Below are 13,527 nucleotides of genomic sequence, written 5' to 3'. Positions count from 1 at the left end.
ACATGATGTTCAGATTTTTCGACAAGAATCCATCAACACTTTCTTTAAATTATTCTAAATTATTCTTCTGCCAATCACTGCCCACTTTCTTTCTTTTTTTTCACTTTTATTTGTCCGTCACAAGATAGGAGTAAAGTCTTGAGTACACTCTACCCTCCGCATATGTTATTGTTGTAGTTGTATTTGTCCTGGAAAAATAAAAAAGTGAAAAACTAACTTCTCGAGTTCTTGCACAGTATTGCAACATGTTAAACGTGAGGCCTAACATTTCATGTCAATGTAAATAAGGTTGTTTTAATAAGTTTTATAACATTGCTACAAGACTTTGATAAGCAACTCCTTCAGACATGTTGCAGCCTTGTGGCCTTTCACAAGTAGAATTCATTTCAAAATATAGCCTTCAGTAATAGCATGTGAATTCTAGACATGCTTAAGCCTGGAGTGGCAAAACTATCCTATCTGCTCAACCTGTTCATCTTTAGGAAATTGACGACCCTTTGTTAAAGAGACCCATTTTTTTACCCACCCAATCCGATCTATCTAAAAATCAGGTTAACTTAAACTGTGTAGCCCAGAATACGTCAAAATAGCATTCAAAAGACATTTGTTATGCTATATGCAGTAACCCCATTTTTACCCACGCGATCCAATCTCATCAAAAAATCAGGTTGATTTAAATTATGTGCCCAGATTATGTCAAAATAGTTTTCAAAAGACTTGTTTGTTATGCCATTTATATGCAGTAACAATAAAGAAGAAGTTACTAGATAATTAAGCAAATAATAAGAAAAGCATGAAATTAGAACTTTAGAAAGAGTCAACCGAATTGGGCTTATTTCCTGAACTGTTCAGGCCATATTGACCCAATCTCATCTGAGTCCAAATTATGCAAATTTAAGAACAGAAGAACTAAGTGGGCACTTGGCCATAGAATCAAAAACTTTTTCATTTTTTCTGAAATTTTCGAGTTGGAGCTACATTTGGCCATAGCTTTTAAAAAAAAAAAATTGTTGAAATGCACTCGTTTTGATTGTGAAAAAAAAGTAAAAAACTTAAAAAATAAGTTTTTCTTGTTTTTCAAATTTCAAATACAATTTCCAAGTTGTATTTTGAATTTTCACGGCCAAACACTAATTTTTGACAAAAGTCAAAAAATCCGGAAAAAGTGAAAACTTCTTATAGCCAAACGGGTCCTAAAACTTGAGAAGAGTGCATTATTGTTTAGCCTATATTGACCCAATCCCCAAGTAATCTTCTAACAGGACAATAACCGCGTCATTTTGGCCCGCCACCCAAATTCAACACGCTTATTTAACACCCACAACTTAATGAACCAAATTCATCCACACAACAAAGGACAAAGATGAACTAGTGCAAAAGAAGCTCTAAACAGGTACATCCACAGCAGCGTACAAAACAAAAGCCATAACCCAGAAACACCATGTGTACTTGAGATTGCACACACCCACAATTCTCATACATTGACATAACAGTGTTTGAGTACTAGCAAGCAAATTTCAGAATAAACCCTGTATAACAAACTTTATGCACAAGAGCCCCTTGCTAGATATAAAAGTAATAGTAGCCTGAAAGTGCAGCTCTGTAGGCACTCACTTCAGTGATCAAATCCATAGCACTCCGAAAGTTCTGGCCAGGTGAAAACTAAACCCTTATCACATTCACAAAGGTACCAAACTACCTTGTATCGCACATTCTAGGAAATGGCAACATATACGTCTATAATCAACTTACTATAGCTAAGCAAAAACAGCTGTTCATAGAAGCAACAAACAAAACCGACACCGTCACTCCAGGCAGATACTCTCCTGCTCTTGCTTTACGGTGACCAACTCCATTGATTTAGGTGGTACCTGCCAAAGAGAGCACCAAAAGAAAAAAATTAAAAAGAAAAAACAACGGAACAGGAAATTCCACTCGGTAAGATGCGCAGCTGCACAAGTAATTCTAATCAATGAAGACAAAAATATACAAAATTGCATAAACATGAAACGTAAAACTACTTTTGGCTTTTAGGCACTGCATAGAACTGAAATATGCACCACTATTAGGCATTTCCCATGTTAGCTGGGGCCCTTATCCACATATATTACGGACAACTACCCATCGTAAGGGCATTGAGTACCAGTAGATAAAAGTTTTTCTTATTCATGGAATATGCACCACTATTAGGCATTTCACATGTTAGCTGGGGCCCTTATCCACATATATTACGGATAACTACCCATCGTCTAAGGGCATTGAGTACCAGTAGATAAAAGTTTTTCTTATTCATGGATACTTCCTTCAATAATAGAATATTCACATCCTCCTAAATAATAACAATAGAATATATCCTCACCATATATCTTCAACCGCCTTTTACCAAGCCAGAACCACTATTACACATTTTGAAAGAACAAATTTACCAATCAACTATTACTCCATCTATCCTATAAATATTGTTCGACTTCCCCTAATTTTAGTTCAATCTGTTATTAGGAGGGGTATCAATCCATAAAATGATAAAAAGAAACAAAACACAAGAATACGACCACATGAATTTTCAAAACACAGACAGCTCATATTTCTCAAATACTACACACATCAACAAAAAATCAAAATTTACCAGATTCCAAATCTGAATTTTGGAAATTCGACATTGACTAGATAGTAGTGAATGGCAGCAAAATCTAGATGTCTATGGTGGAAACAGGGTAATAGGAACATTGAATTCTTCCAGAACTATATTTTGGTTTAGACTTCTCTATTTTATGGTTATACTACTTGCATACAGGGGTTTCCCTTCCATTAATAAAGTTAGTTAGCTAATTAAAATACGAAAGGCAATCTTGGTAAGACTAGGACTAAAATACTCGACATTAACCGATAGTAGACATTGGTGTGCATGAAACAATATAACATGGAGGCCTAACATTTGCTAAACCAAGAAGAGGGATGGATCCGCCTACGATACTACGTAAACAAAATGAACCTTAAGCCTAACACAACCCAAAAGCAAGCTCACAAGTTAAGCATTCTCTAAGATCAAGTATGCAGACACCACCACCTTCCCTACGCAATATGATAAGACAAAATGTGCAACCTAATAGAAATTGATACTAGTTGAACATTTTTTCAAAGATTGTGTTGAAGCCTGTCTGACAATAATGTAACTCAACTATTGGAAATCAACAAAGAGAGAAATTCTTAGGGTAGGATATTATGAATGAAGCGTCGACAAGCTACTCAATAGCACCCTTTTCTTTTCTTTTTTTTTTCTTTTTTTTTACATACAGGCAAATAACATACCTTGCACTGAAGACTAGTTATAGTGGACCTTAACAAAGTATCCCCTACGATCAACCTCAACTTTCTGACAAATTCATCCCTATTTATCTTCTTGCCCTGCGAATGTCAAAATACGTGAGCTCACGAACCAAAGAGAGGAAAGAGATCAAACTTGAGTAACAATTCAGGAACAAATTAAAGAGAGATGAAACATTCAGGAACTATTACTTTTCTCTAATAAATAAGACCTTTACAGATGCAATTATATATACCTTGAATAACTCATAATTGCTACTAACAAGGTTCATATCCTCTTGACGCACTTTCTTCGAAATTGCTGCAAACAACATGGGGAATGGCATCCAAGGGGATTTCGGAGTCCTTGCAGCCTTTTTTGAGGCCAACTCTAGTGAATTCTGATAGCAATCACTTCCCTGTAGAGGAACATACAGTAACTGTTACCTGAAAGGAACTCCACCAAACTAATGAAAGAGGACCATTAAAGTGACAATGTTGTCGGAGAAGCAGAATAGTCATACTAGCACAAAATCCACTCTCTCCCCCAGATATGGTTCAAAAGTGAGGCTTGCTGGATGAGGCTGAGTCGTCCAAATTTTGAGAAAGAAAAACACAAGAAAAGGATATACCACAAAACCTCACACTATAATATACCTATTTCTAACTACATGAGTTTCGGGAAGCTAGGTTTAGAAACCAACTACTTCAGTATCAGCTATTTTTTGAACCGAGTTTAAGATCTAAGAAATGTACAATACCCTTGAGAAGGGTAGTTTGAATATATTGTTAGCATAAATAAGAGTTCATTACACATGTGCATTGACATAACATAAGTTTTCAGCAGAGCTAATGCAGATGCTCGGTTTTATTCTTTAGTTGCATGCGCAAAACACATTCTTAATTACCCAAGGTAACACTACGGCCAATGGCATCAATTGTGTCCCCTAGGGAACTATTGTGCGATTGAGAAATATAAACCTCAATATCATTTAGCAAGATGATTTGAGGTGATAATAGTTGCAAAAACATTTCCAACATAGAATGAAAATTTCTGCCCTCAACATTCCCGAGAAATTCATGAAATGGTCTTTGAGCTGGAAGAACCCCCTCTCTGTATCTCGATTCCTTTCAAAGTTCATAAAAATCCTAGTTTTACTGCCTCATCTGCCAAAACAATTTCACGCTTGTTTCATATCCAAAAAAACCCTCCCAAGTTCCTCATCTTATGTTCAATGAACACCCAAAAAAAAAAAAAAAAAACTGCCAAGTCCAACACATTTATTGATGTCAATAGACTTACCAAGTCAGTAGGAAGTGTATCTGTTGGTACCTGATACACAGGGCCCTGACAACTGCTGACAGCAGAGACATCAGTTGGGCTCTTGTTTCCAATGAGATATCCTGTAAAGATAAACATGGTGAAGATAATTCATCCGCTACTTTATCTTGTAAGACAGACAATATCTATGAAGCATCCCCCAAATTTAAGATGCAAAAGAAAAAAGGCCATAATTTATCTGTACAACGCGATACAGAAAAAGATGGAAACTGCAGTTAACAACTACTGACAGCAGAGACATCAGTTGGGCTCTTGTTTCCAACGAGATATCCTGTAAAGATAAACATGGTGAAGATAATTCAAACGCTACTTTATCTTGTAAGACAGACAATATCTATGCAGTATTCCCCAAATATAAGATGCAAAAGAAAATTTAAGATGCAAAAGAAAAAAGGCCATAATTTATCTGTACAGCGCGATACAGAAAAAGATGGAAACTGCAGTTATATGATGGTAGGCCCAAAAAGAGGAAGAAGAAACTGGATATGCATCCCAACATGGCAGGGCTAAGTTAGAGCAGGACCCTGAAAATAGAAGATCCTATATAACTCATTAGCATATATGGAGAGCAGAAGCCAGGGACTTGATTGCCTTCAAACTTAAAAAAATCCAATTCTCCTCCAACATTGACCAAATTTGCAGTCCCTCCCAAAATTATAAAATATTTAGACAAGTCACGTCACCTCGTCTTCCAATTACATCCATTACCAAACATATAGAGATTTAGCATTCAGAATCACTCTTGATATAAAACTCAGTACAACATGAAAAAAAGTAGCACATGAAATAGAAAATACCATGACGTTATTAAGTTCTATTTTAGTGATCGTCTAACCAGGATTAACATGACACAGAATAACAAATGCAAATGCTTTAACACTGATAAACAACATAAAATAATAAGCAAAATTATTATGTGTTGTTTATACTTCCATCTCCATAAAATTTGTGAAACGGGAATGGGTTTGACGATTTAAAAGTTGCAAGGGGGATTGAATATTCAAATAAAGTTGGCACTATCTTTTGCTTCCTTCTCTGCAAAAATGAAAAATATATGTTCCGTCCTTCAGCAGCCACTAAATTGTTGGACAATTTAAGAGAGGGGTTCATGAACATTTAACTCGAGGTAACTAGGGGGAACAACTTCACGTTGACTTGCGCAAACAGTAACCAAAAGGGAAGGACTTAAATCGTCACCTTCAGCATCAGGAGAGAACTTGAAACTGACGACGTATTCTGGATAGATATGAGTACTCATATTCATATTCCAGACTACATAACACTTCGGATTTTCAAGGCTATCAACACCATTATCGAAATCCTCACTACTGGGATGGAACTGCTTAGATCCAGGACAAACTAGTTCCATGTTTCCCATTATTACACGGCACAATATCATGTATTGTACACCATTTTCGTCAACATCAGAATACTTTGCACTGAAAAGAAAATGAAAGCAGCAACATCAATAAGCTTCATCATGGGAACAAACAAACTTCATAATGAGAACAAACAAATTGACAAACAATAAAATGTGATAATGACATCAATAAACTTCAAAATGAGAACAAACAAATTGACCTGAAAGAAAATGCGAAAATGACGCAGTTCAGCCACAAACGGTTTAAAGTTCAAAGCATCAAAAGAAAAGCGACCAAATATAACGAACTCCTTTAAGGATCAAAGAACATCTTACAAACATCACAAGATGACTAGAACAAGTGAAATGTCAAAGGCAAAACAATTAGCACACAAAAAACTAGCACAAAATATCAACAGTGTACGTGACATTGCCCCACAACCCTATGAAACTACTTAGACACAGTTATATCAACACATACCACAGCTCATTATTTGCATCTTTGACAAACCAGGTATGAACATTTGACAAGCACTAAGGAATCAACTAACGGGTAGCTTCATCAGAGATAATGTGAAAGATCGTTAAAGCTATGACAGGACCCAAACCAATAAAGTATTTTAAACCGAAATACCAAGAACATGGATCTTCTTGATAATTCAAACAGATTATCCTTCAGGAAAATAGTCAGCTACCACACCAAAAGAAAAAACTTAACTGCCATTTTCAAACTTGATTGATATTCCTCTATTACTGATGATAAACACTGGGAAAATTATAAATTAAGTAAACAAAGAATGAAATCAATATGCTTCAGGCTGGTCCTACTTTTCCTGAATGAATCGGCATAGCATGTAAACACTAAACAGAGGCATACAACACGACAAGCATGCAGTCTGCTTTACCAGAAAAGCCATAGGGAAGTTTCAGATTACCCCCACCTTGAGGTTTGAATGTTGTCACTACCCCACTGTTATCAGGAAAAATATCACAGTTGCCGTATCATTTAAAACTTATATATTCTACCTAACCCAAAATCATCAATTTCTAACATGCACCTGTAATGTCCTGTTGCAATTTTGGCCTTGTTTGTAAGAATTCAGTTGACTGAAAAACAAGAGGAAACATCTGTACCTGATCTCAGTACAGTTGGCAGGAAAAAGATGAACACCAATGCCGTATCTGGACTTGGTTCTGGATGGATCATAATTAGCAAGCCCATATTTCATGATACTCATAATCATTCCTTTAGAAGAAGGAAGCCAAGCATAACTAAGAGGGGCATCCCCACGCTGCTTCCTTGTAATTTCCACTTGCTTTTGAAAGAGTTCCTTTCGAACTTCCATGAAAGTGCTTGAAATACGCTGCAATCCAATTACATTTGCACTAGCAGGTGAACTAATACCTTTGAGAAACATCTCACTCACAGCATCAGGGTCCAGATGTTCCCACATAGAGTCATAGCTGCCAACAGCATTTTCCACCATTTGATGATATTCCACAGAGTCATCCTTGGCTTTCGTACCTGACATTCTGACACAATTTTCACCAACTTTTGCATTGCAATATTTTGCTGCAGGTTTGTGACAAAAGTTTACTTGCTCAACAATAGCATCGGACTCTCCGCTAGCTTCCTTCAAACTTGATACATCTGCTCCATTAATTTCAATCTCCAGTCGCATCTCAAGATCATTGGATCCCTCTGTCTCAGAATCTACGTCCATGCAGTCATTGTCTTCACAGTGATAACACCCATGCAGTTCATCACAACTAGCAAAGACTTCCGGGAAAAAACACTTGCCTGCATCATCAATCCATGCAATAGGTTGCTGCAGACCTGACTTCAAGTCCAACAGCATCATATGGAAGAAATCAAGCACATAGTTTTTACCATTGAACGCCACCTCTATCACTGATTTCTTTATCAGGAGATCTTGCTTAGTCATTGACACAATGTCCTCGGGGAAATCAGTCCACTGACCCTTTTGATAGTACATCAAACGTTGTGGAAGCCCAGTTTTCCTTAAATTGAGATAATATCTAAGCAGAGATTTTCTTTGGTGAAATTCGCCGCCAGCACACCTGATTTTTGAACCATTTATCTTCCTCCGCTTTCCAAGCGGGTGGATTGATGAATTCAGCGAGGATCGAACTGGCAATATCATGTGGGTAGCCCCAAAGAGATGGGTCTCACATCGGGCTGCCCGCTTTCTCTTCAAGTCAACATCAATGTTTCGGCTTCTATCCAATACCTTTCCGAATTTTGATTCCATTTCTTACTACAGGATCAATCCCTATCCACTGGTTTAAAGACAAAGGTTCAAAGATAACAGCAGTTATATAAAACTCAGTCTTGGTTCCACCTCAGAGAGACCACGCCCATGCCATTGATAAAGTTGATAAACCTGAAAACATCAAGAACAGGAATAGAGGTTAAACAATAGACTGCTCATAACCATTTCCAGATCACCACAAGTTCAATCATCACATAAAAATCCACTAGGAAGCACGTATATCAAGCTGCCAGTCAACCGTATAAAAGCTGACAAGCTGGTCATGAATGAGTACATGTATGAGCTCAAACTACTCTACAACATTGGTACTTCAGTCATTCGACTATATGGAGTCCCCTAATAGTTTTATCCATGATCACAAATGGTTGCAAGTGGTAATCCTTCAATGAGAAGTTTCTAGCATTAGTCTAACTGGGCAACAATCCAGCACTTCAAAGAGAAAGAAGCATCTACATAGAGCAAAACTTTTATCCACTTTGCAAAATTTGGAAAGAACCATCAAAAAGTAAAACACCAAGAACTATAGAGAGGAACAAGAGAAACTACAGAGTAAACCATAACACGAGATGGTCAGGGTTTGTAAGCTGAAAAGCATAATGCTTTATCAACAGACATTCAAGCTTAAGATAGAGCTTGTGAATGCCAAATCTGGAGACAAAGATGCTCCATAAGGTACCACACACCGAAACATGTTAATTTCACAAATGCAAGAAAATGCTGGCAATTCAATCCTTGAGAAGAACTTGCACATTGCACCACACTAAACAAAACTAAAAGTACCTATGGGGAAAAAAAATAACCATCAGATAGTACGTAAGATTGCATCCATCATATTCATAGCAAAATGAAACATTCACTACATCTAAATATGCCTTGCTTTTTCAGAGGTCAGCATGACTAATTTCAAGTGGAATTGGATGGGGACAAATTAGCCTTTCCGGAATTGATATAAGGAGATCTAGAAACTATATATGAAATATTACCAATCAAAAAGTTATAAGATATTACAAGCTATAAAGTTGCACAAGTATGAATAAGTAAGAAACTAAAAACATGAAAAGAAGGGAGATAAGATTACCAGTCATGAACTTATCGTAACACGCCCAAAAATGCATCCAAGAGAAGCTCTCAATTGATCTCTTAATCAACAATAGAAGCTAAAGAATTAACTCCCCTGATAATATGAATTCCACTGCACGATAAGTAGAAAGATGTTAGTTCCAGATAATGTACAAAAAGTTCATAAGTCAGACCTCTAAGCAAAATCAGCAATTTAGAAATACATATCAATTGCCTGTTGGACCCTGTGAATTGCGTGAAAGTAGGATACTCCAAATTCGGGGGGTCAAAAAGTTTTAGAAAACGTCCTTGGTGAAAAGAAATGTGAATGAAGGATCCCACTGAATTGAATGGAAAGAAATGTGAATGAAGGATCCCACTGAATTGAATTGGGTCCATGAATCTAAGAAATAGTGAGAATTCTTGCTCTTTCTGAATTGATGTCCTCTCATTGATTCCTAATATGTTGCATTGAATTATCCTAAAGATTTCATTTCATTGGAATCTGGTTATTCACCATCCTGGTTTATTTTTTTATTTTCAATGCCAGTATGGAAAGAGTGTACCAATTTAGAGAACGTGAATTATAATTCACTAGTTTGGTCGACGAATTCCATGAATATACAGACACGCGTGTATTACACAAGTATTGCATCTGAAATAGCCATGAGGGTACTTCCAAGCACCTGAATTGCAACATATCTCCATCAACAGACACTACGCACCGTTTATTTATTTAAAAAAAAAAGGCCATGCATAATTTCTAATATCTTTGTTCACGGGGAAAATAGGTAAGAACTTTTATGTTTTAGCACATCGGATTCATCTCCGTGCAACATGTCTTTGACCTGGAGTTTTGGCATGTGATAAAAGAAACCATACTCTAGTAATAAGAATCCAATAGGTATGTGCATCAAATATACTCTAATGAAATAGCCCAAAATGTAAAATCAACACACAAGTGATTTGTATAGCATCATCTCTACTCCAACAGAATATATTAAGAAAAGAGAAAATACATAAGAACCAATCTGGTTATTGATGGTGTTGCACAGGCGCCGCCACGTCAGTGCCACATCAGCATCGCGCCAATACCATGTAAGAACTCTACCATCTTTCTTTCTTTTTTATTCAAATTTTCTTTTATTATCATATTATAAATAAGTTAGTAATATTCCTTAAATGATCACATTTTCCCAACACTAAAACCCACCCACTACCATCCCCGAATCCGCCATGCCGAAAATACCAAACTTCAAATAACTTAGTAGTATTCCTTAAATAATCACATTTTTCCAACACTAAAACCCACCCACTACCACCCCCGAATCCGCCATGCCGGAAATACCATACTTCATTACAACTTCAAAATTCAAATCTCTTGTCTATTAAAAACCCAACCGCAACTCTAATTAAACAACAACACTACATCGCAACAGCAGCCTCAAAGATCGGGAGTTCTTTGTGGAAAAATGTTAGTTTTACGGTGAGTATTTATATCTTCTCCGGTGAATTTGGGCAGAGAATCCATGGTCTTTAATTTGTTCTATCAGCTATATCCTTTATTTTTCAGGGCGTCTTCTCTGATTTTCTTTTGAACTGATGGTCGGGTAATTTTCTTGATGCCAGAAATGAGTTGCCGAAGATGCTGTCGGCAAACTTAATGTCAAGCTTCTTGCCGGAGATAATGTCGAAAAACTTAAGGTCAAGCATTTTGCTAAGAAGGAAAGAATTAAAAAGAGAGAAGAATGTGTGGGAGAAGTTAGGCACTTGGGTCTTGGGGAGTAGATCTGTTCGCAATGCTTGGATTAGAAAGAAAGAAAGAAAGAAAAGAAAAGAAAAAGGAAGAGAAGGAAAAGACAGACAGAGAAAGAAAGAGAAAAGTTAAAATGGGAAGGGAAGGGAAGATTAAGAAAACTAGTTAAACAATAATTAGTTGAACGCCATCCAATCAGAAAATGCCACGTATACAGTTTGAATATTTTTCATCCTCTTCATGCGCTTATAGGTAGTTGTTGATCATTATTTTGCCACGTCACCCTTTAGGGGGTAATTAAATTCACTTCAAACAAGAATAAGAGGGTAAAGAAATGCCCGTAAAGTTAAATTGCTAAAGTGAGTTTTGGAGACAAGTTAAGGAGGGAACTTATGTATTCTCTCTTAAGAAAATCACAATCCTAATAATAAATTTTGAAGTCTGGCGAGGACAGCCTAGTGATAGAATGCTACATGAAGAAAACGAATCAAGTAGACCGAAAAAGACATAATGATCATACACTAAAGTTGCATATGTGTGAACAAGTTATTAAAAAAAAAACATTATAAAAGGAAGTGAGATAACGATTACCTGCTATGAACTTATCATAACAAAGCTCGAATACACATCCAAGAGCAGCTCTCAATTGATCTCCTAATCAACAATAAAAGCTAAATAACTACACACTCCTAATTCCACTCCACGATAAGTAAAACAAATTTAGCGTACAAAAACTTCATAAGTTCCAATACATCCAAATAAATTCAGCAATTTACAAAATAGCCTAAAATGGCCAATACAACCAGTGGTTTCGACAAATTCCAAGTGTTCAATGACAGCTATGTGAACAAAATAAGAGAGTTTTCACCTTTTTTTTTTTTTGTTTTTTGTTTGGATAAGGTAAAGTAAGAGAGTTTTCCCCTTTACCACAATAAAACGTAAATTAATTTACTACCAGTTTTTTTGACAAATTCGCAGCGTTCAATAACACAATTACAACTACATGAACGAAATAAGAGAGCTTTAACCTTTACCACGATAAAACATAACATGCTTACTAACAATTAGACAAGATATATACTAAACTCCAGACACACACACAAAAACATATACACACAACATACAGGACAATATTTATACGCGTATCGTATATGAAATAGCCAGGAAAGTAGGAAAGTACTTCAAAAACCCTGAATAAATTTAAAATATAGAGCTTTCACCTTTAACAAGATAAAACATGATAATATTTACTAACAAAAACAACATCATACATACTAAAATCACACACACACACATAAATAAACATATACATGTATCGTTTATAAAATAGCCATACAAGTACTTCAAAAAAAATCTAAATTGAATTTAAATAAAGAGCTTTCACCTTCAACAAGATAAAACACCATATATTTACTAACAAAAACATCATCATATATATTAAAATCCCCACACACACAAATAAACAATATACATGATAATTTATACATATATCCTATATGAAATAGCCATGAAAGTACTTCAAAAAACCTGAATTGAATTTAAATAATGCTCTTTCACCTTTAACAAGAAAAAAAAATGATATATTTACTAACAAAAACAACATCAAATTTATTTAAATCCACACACACACAAAATCACGCACACAAATAAACAATATACATGATAATTTATACATTTATATGAATTAGTCATGAAAGTACATCAAAATAATCTAAATTGAATTTTAATAAACAGCTTTCACTTTTAACACGATATACTTACTAACAAAAACAACATCATACATATAAAAATCCAGACACAAACACATAAATAAATAAATAAAAATATACATGTATCGTATATGAAAAAAAAACCTGAATAGTTAGGCAGATCAAAGATCAACGGCTACGATTGAAAGATAGAAGAGAAGTCGACGGATCAGATTGGTTTATTGCCTCTATTCTTCTTCTTCTCCAAGCGAGCAGCGGGTATTTGTCAAACCCTAAAGTTCTTTACCAAATCTTTCTCTTTCTTGTAATGCAACACAGATCAAAATAGTGTATGGACGAAAATGCCCTTAGAAGCTATCCGTATGGCCGACTATAATATTCCAGGTATTTTGCGTATTAAATAAGGGTAATGTCGGTAATATGTCGGGTCAGTGGACGAATATGCCCTCAGAAGCTACCCCAAAAGACCGACTATACTATTCGTGGTTATTTTGCATACTCTCCGATCTCAATTTATGCGATACATATTTTTTTAGTCTGTCAAAAATACATGATATATTTTAATATTTAGTAAATAATTTAATTTAAAATATTAATGTTTTACCCTAATAAAATAATTTGTAATTATACAAATATATATGACTTATTTTAAATCACAAGTTTTAAAAAATTTCATTTAATTCTTAAACTTTTATATTTAATCA

General features: G+C 35.5%; 1 protein-coding gene across 5 annotated transcripts; it reads right to left on the bottom strand.

Annotated features, from left to right (window-relative positions):
* Positions 1-1,426: 1,426 nt before the first annotated feature.
* LOC132609683 (inactive poly [ADP-ribose] polymerase RCD1-like) lies at positions 1,427-13,156 on the bottom strand. Of its 5 annotated transcripts, none has more exons than XM_060323788.1 (9): positions 12,968-13,150; positions 11,706-11,768; positions 9,378-9,491; positions 7,140-8,410; positions 5,843-6,084; positions 4,637-4,707; positions 3,561-3,722; positions 3,310-3,405; positions 1,427-1,871 (listed from the first exon to the last, which is right to left on the bottom strand). In XM_060323788.1, the coding sequence occupies exons 4-9, from the start codon at positions 8,276-8,278 to the stop codon at positions 1,806-1,808; spliced, it is 1,776 nt and encodes a 591-aa protein (XP_060179771.1). In that variant the 5' UTR covers positions 8,279-8,410; positions 9,378-9,491; positions 11,706-11,768; positions 12,968-13,150; the 3' UTR covers positions 1,427-1,805. The 5 variants fall into 5 exon arrangements, with proteins under 5 accessions (XP_060179771.1, XP_060179769.1, XP_060179770.1 ...); XM_060323786.1 differs by having other exon boundaries at positions 4,607-4,707; positions 12,968-13,144; XM_060323787.1 differs by lacking the exon at positions 11,706-11,768 and having other exon boundaries at positions 4,607-4,707; positions 12,968-13,144.
* Between the last annotated feature and the right edge of the window lie 371 nt (positions 13,157-13,527).

This window comes from Lycium barbarum, chromosome 9, assembly GCF_019175385.1.
Source record: "Lycium barbarum isolate Lr01 chromosome 9, ASM1917538v2, whole genome shotgun sequence".
Lineage (NCBI taxonomy): Eukaryota > Viridiplantae > Streptophyta > Magnoliopsida > Solanales > Solanaceae > Lycium > Lycium barbarum.
The sequence above is the reverse complement of the archived record's forward strand: the minus strand, read 5'-3'. Positions and strand labels throughout refer to the sequence as shown.

What these genes read in the sequence shown, in the direction of transcription:
- LOC132609683 (XM_060323786.1), bottom strand. Translation starts at nt 8,278, where the DNA reads ATGGAATCAAAATTCGGAAAGGTATTGGATAGAAGCCGAAACATTGAT. An exon ending in GCCAACTGTACTGAGATCAG is followed by an intron (nt 6,085 to 7,139) that starts GTACAGATGTTT and finishes TTTTCTTTTCAG; the next exon opens with TGCAAAGTATTCTGATGTTG. An exon ending in GTTCTCTCCTGATGCTGAAG is followed by an intron (nt 4,708 to 5,842) that starts GTGACGATTTAA and finishes TTATCTTTACAG; the next exon opens with GATATCTCATTGGAAACAAG.